Genomic DNA, 5,289 nt, shown 5'->3' on the forward strand with positions numbered 1-5,289 from the left:
CGCTGACTCTCACTGTAGTATTGAGAGCTTTCGCTGACACTTTGGGGGTTATTCTAACTTTGGAGGAGTGCCAATCCGTCCCAAAAGTGACGGTAAAGTGACGGATATACCACCAGCCGTATTACGAGTTCCATAGGATATAATGGACTCGTAATACGGCTGGTGGTAAATCCGTCACTTTTCCGTCACTTTTGGGACGGATTAACACCTCCTCCAAAGTTAGAATAACCCCCTTTATGTACAGCATCACTGTGGAGAGAGAGACCTCGCTGACGCTCACTGTAGCACTGTAGTATTGAGAGCGTTCGCTGACACTTTATGTAAAGCATCACTGGTGAGAGAGGCCTCGCTGACACTCACTGTAGTATTGAGAGCCTTCACTGACACTTTATGTAGAGCATCACTGGTGAGAGAGGCCTCGCTGACGCTCACTGTAGTATTGAGAGCGTTCACTGACACTTTATGTAAAGCATCACTGGTGAGAGAGACCTCACTGACACTCACTGTAGAATTGAGAGTGTTCGCTGACACTTTATCTAAAGCATCACCGTGGAGAGAGGCCTCGCTGACACTCACTGTAGTATTGAGAGCCTTCGCTGACACTTTCTGTACATCACTGGTGAGAGAGGCCTCGCTGACACTCACTGTAGTACTGACAGCCTTCGTTGACACTTTATGTACATCACTGGTGAGAGAGGCCTCGCTGACACTCACTGTAGTATTGAGAGTGTTCGCTGACACTTTATGTACAGTATCACTGGTGAGAGAGGCCTCGCTGACACTCACTGTAGTATTGAGAGCCGTCGCTGACACTTTGTTTAGAGCATCACTGGTGAGAGAGGCCACGCTGACACTCACTGTAGTATTGAGAGCCTTCGCTGACACTTTATGTACATCACTGATGAGAGAGGCCTCGCTGACACTCACTAGAGTATTGAGAGTGTTCGCTGACACTTTATGTACAGCATCACTGGTGAGAGAGGCCTCGCTGACACTCACTGTAGTATTGAGAGTGTTCGCTGACACTTTATGTACAGTATCACTGGTGAGAGAGGTCTCGCTGACACTCACTGTAGTATTGAGAGCCTTCGCTAACACTTTATGTGCAGCATCACTGGTGAGAGAGGCCTCGCTGACACTCACTGTAGCATTGAGAGCCGTCGCTGACACTTTATGTACAGTATCACTGGTGAGAGAGGCCTCGCTGACACTCACTGTAGTATTGAGAGCCTTCGCTGACACTTTATGTACAGCATCATTGGTGAGAGAGGCGTCGCTGACACTCACTGTAGTATTGAGAGCCTTCGCTGACACTTTATGTAAAGCATCACTTTGGAGAGAGGCCTCACTGACACTTACTGTAGTATTGAGAGCCTTCGCTGACACTTTATGTAAAGCATCACTGGTGAGAGAGGCCTCGCTGACACTCACTGTAGTATTGAGAGCCTTCGCTGACACTTTATGTAAAGCATCACTGTGGACAGAGGTATCGCTGACACTCACTGTAGTATTGAGAGGGTTCGCTGACACTTTATGTAAAGCATCACTGTGGAGAGAGGCCTCGCTGACTCTCACTGTAGTATTGAGAGCTTTCGCTGACACTTTATGTACAGCATCACTGTGGAGAGAGAGACCTCGGTGACGCTCACTGTAGCACTGTAGTATTGAGAGCGTTCGCTGAAACTTTATGTAAAGCATCACTGGTGAGAGAGGCCTCGGTGACACTCACTGTAGTATTGAGACCCTTCACTGACACTTTATGTAAAGCATCACTGGTGAGAGAGGCCTCGCTGACGCTCACTGTAGTATTGAGAGCATTCGCTGACACTTTATGTAAAGCATCACTGGTGAGAGAGACCTCACTGACACTCACTATAGAATTGAGAGTGTTCGCTGACACTTTATCTAAAGCATCACCGTGGAGAGAGGCCTCGCTGACACTCACTGCAGTATTGAGAGCCTTCGCTGACACTTTATGTACATCACTGGTGAGAGAGGCCTCGCTGACACTCACTGTAGTACTGACAGCCTTCGTTGACACTTTATGTACATCACTGGTGAGAGAGGCCTCGCTGACACTCACTGTAGTATTGAGAGCTTTCGCTGACACTTTATGTACAGCATCACTGTGGAGATAGAGACCTCGCTGACGCTCACTGTAGTATTGAGAGCCTTCGCTGACATTTTATGTAAAGCATCACTGGTGAGAGACCTCACTGACACTCACTGTAGTATTCAGAGCCTTCGCTGACACTTTAGGTGCAGCATCACTGAAGAGAGAGGTCTCGCTGACACTCACTGTAGTATTGAGAGCTTTCGCTGACACTTTATGTACAGCATCACTGTGGAGAGAGAGACCTCGCTGACGCTCACTGTAGTATTGAGAGCCTTCGCTGACACTTTATGTACAGCATCACTGGTGAGAGAGGCCTCGCTGACACTCACTGTAGTATTGAGAGCGTTCGCTGACACTTTATGTAAAGCATCACTGGTGAGAGAGACCTCGCTGACACTCACTGTAGTATTGAGAGCCTTCGCTGTCACTTCATGTAAAGCATCACTGGTGAGAGAGACCTCACTGACACTCACTGTAGTATTGAGAGTGTTCGCTGACACTTTATGTAAAGCATCACTGGTAAGAGGCTTCGCTGACACTCACTTTAGTATTGAGAGTGTTCGCTGACACTTTATGTAAAGCATCACTGTGGAGAGAGGCCTCGCTGACTCTCACTGTAGTATTGAGAGCTTTCGCTGACACTTTATGTACAGCATCACTGTGGAGAGAGAGACCTCGCTGACGCTCACTGTAGCACTGTAGTATTGAGAGCGTTCGCTGACACTTTATGTAAAGCATCACTGGTGAGAGAGGCCTCGCTGACACTCACTGTAGTATTGAGAGCCTTCGCTGACACTTTATGTACAGCATCACTGGTGAGAGAGGCCTCGCTGACGCTCACTGTAGTATAGAGAGCCTTCGCTGACACTTTATGTACAGCATCACTGGTGAGAGAGGCCTCGCTGACACTCACTGTAGTATTGAGAGCTTTCGCTGACACTTTATGTACAGCATCACTGTGGAGAGAGAGACCTCGCTGACGCTCACTGTAGTATTGAGAGCCTTCGCTGACACTTTATGTACAGCATCACTGGTGAGAGAGGCCTCGCTGACGCTCACTGTAGTATTGAGAGCCTTCGCTGACACTTTATGTAAAGCATCACTGTGGAGAGAGAGACCTCGCTGACACTCACTGTGGTATTGAGAGCCTTCGCTGACACTTTATGTAAAGCATCACTGGTGAGAGAGGCCTCGCTGACACTCACTGTAGTATTGAGAGCCTTCGCTGACACTTTATGTAAAGCATCACTGGTGAGAGACCTCACTGACACTCACTGTAGTATTCAGAGCCTTCGCTGACACTTTAGGTGCAGCATCACTGAAGAGAGAGGTCTCGCTGACACTCACTGTAGTATTGAGAGCTTTCGCTGACACTTTATGTACAGCATCACTGTGGAGAGAGAGACCTCGCTGACGCTCACTGTAGTATTGAGAGCCTTCGCTGACACTTTATGTACAGCATCACTGGTGAGAGAGGCCTCGCTGACGCTCACTGTAGTATTGAGAGCCTTCGCTGACACTTTATGTAAAGCATCACTGTGGAGAGAGAGACCTCGCTGACACTCACTGTGGTATTGAGAGCCTTCGCTGACACTTTATGTAAAGCATCACTGGTGAGAGAGGCCTCGCTGACACTCACTGTAGTATTGAGAGTGTTCGCTGACACTTTATGTAAAGCATCACTGTGGAGAGAGGCCTCGCTGACACTCACTGTAGTATTGAGAGCCTTCACTGACACTTTATGTGAACATCACTGGTGTGAGAGGCGTCGTTGACACTCACTGTAGTATTCAGAGCCTTCGCTGACACTTTATGTAAAGCCTCACTGGCGAGAGAGGCCTCGCTGACACTCACTGTAGTATTGAGAGTGTTCGTTAAACACTTTATGTAAAGCAGCACTGTGGAGAGAGAGACTTTGCTGACGCTCACTGTAGCACTGTAGTACTGAGAGCGTTCGCTGACACTTTATGTACAGCATCACTGGTGAGAGAGGCCTCGCTGACGCTTACTGTAGTATTGAGAGCCTTCGCTGACACTTCATGTACAGCATCACTGGTGAGAGAGGCCTCGCTGACACTAACTGTACTATTGAGAGCCGTCGCTGACACTTTACTTCCTGCCTCACGGGAGTAGGAGGGAACTCGCTGACACTCACAGTGGTATTGAGAGCCTTCGCTGACACTTTATGTAAAGCATCACTGGTGAGAGAGGCCTTGCTGACGCTCACTGTAGTATTCAGAGCCTTCACTGACACTTTATGTACAGTATCACTGGTGAGAGAGGTGTCGCTGACACTCACTGTAGTATTGAGAGCCGTCGCTGACACTTTATGTAAAGCATCACTGGTGAGAGAGGTGTCGCTGACACTCACTGTAGTATTGAGAGCCGTCGCTGACACTTTACTTCCTACCTCACAGGAGTAGGAGGGAACTCGCTGACACTCACTGTAGTCTTGAGAGTGTTCGCTGACACTTTATGTAAAGCATCACTGTGGAGAGAGAGACTTCGCTGACGCTCACTGTAGCACTGTAGTACTGAGAGCGTTCGCTGACACTTTATGTAAAGCATCACTGGTGAGAGAGGCCTCGCTGATGCTCACTGTAGTATTAAGAACCTTCGCTGACACTTTATGTACATCACTGGTGAGAGAGACCTCTCTGACACTCACTGTAGTAGTGAGAGAGTTCGCTGACACTTTATGTAAAGCATCACTGGTGAGAGAGGCCTCGCTGACAGTCACTGTAGTATTGAGAGCGTTCGCTGACACTTTATGTAAACCATCACTGGTGAGAGAGGCCTCGCTGACACTCACTGTACTATTGAGAGCGTTCGCTGACACTATGTACAACATCACTGGAGAGAGAGGCCTCGCTGACACTCACTGTAGTATTGAGAGCCGTCACTGACACTTTATCTAAAGCATCACTGGTGAGAGACCTCACTGATACTCACTGTAGTATTGAGAGTGCTCGCTGACACTTTATGTAATGCATCACTCTAGAGAGACCTCACTGACACTCACTGTAGTATTGAGAGCCTTCGCTGACACTTTATGTAAAACATCACTGGTGATAGAGGCCTCGCTGACACTCACTGTAGTATTGAGAGCGTTCGCTGACACTTTATGTAAAGCATCACTGAAGAGAGAGGTCTCGCTGACACTCACTGTAGTA

General features: G+C 48.2%; 1 protein-coding gene across 1 annotated transcript; it reads right to left on the reverse strand.

Moving 5' to 3' along the window:
* Positions 1-276: 276 nt before the first annotated feature.
* LOC138247111 (streptococcal hemagglutinin-like) lies at positions 277-1,698 on the reverse strand. The gene has a single exon (XM_069201857.1). It carries the CDS (start codon positions 1,696-1,698, stop codon positions 277-279), a length of 1,422 nt encoding a protein of 473 aa, XP_069057958.1.
* Positions 1,699-5,289: the final 3,591 nt, after the last annotated feature.

The sequence above is a fragment of the Pleurodeles waltl genome, chromosome 7, assembly GCF_031143425.1.
Source record: "Pleurodeles waltl isolate 20211129_DDA chromosome 7, aPleWal1.hap1.20221129, whole genome shotgun sequence".
In the NCBI taxonomy this organism is placed as follows: Eukaryota; Metazoa; Chordata; class Amphibia; order Caudata; family Salamandridae; genus Pleurodeles; species Pleurodeles waltl.

Excerpts from the sequence above, each read along its gene's own strand:
- LOC138247111 (XM_069201857.1), bottom strand. The coding sequence starts at position 1,698 with ATGCTTTACATAAAGTTTCAGCGAACGCTCTCAATACTACAGTGCTAC.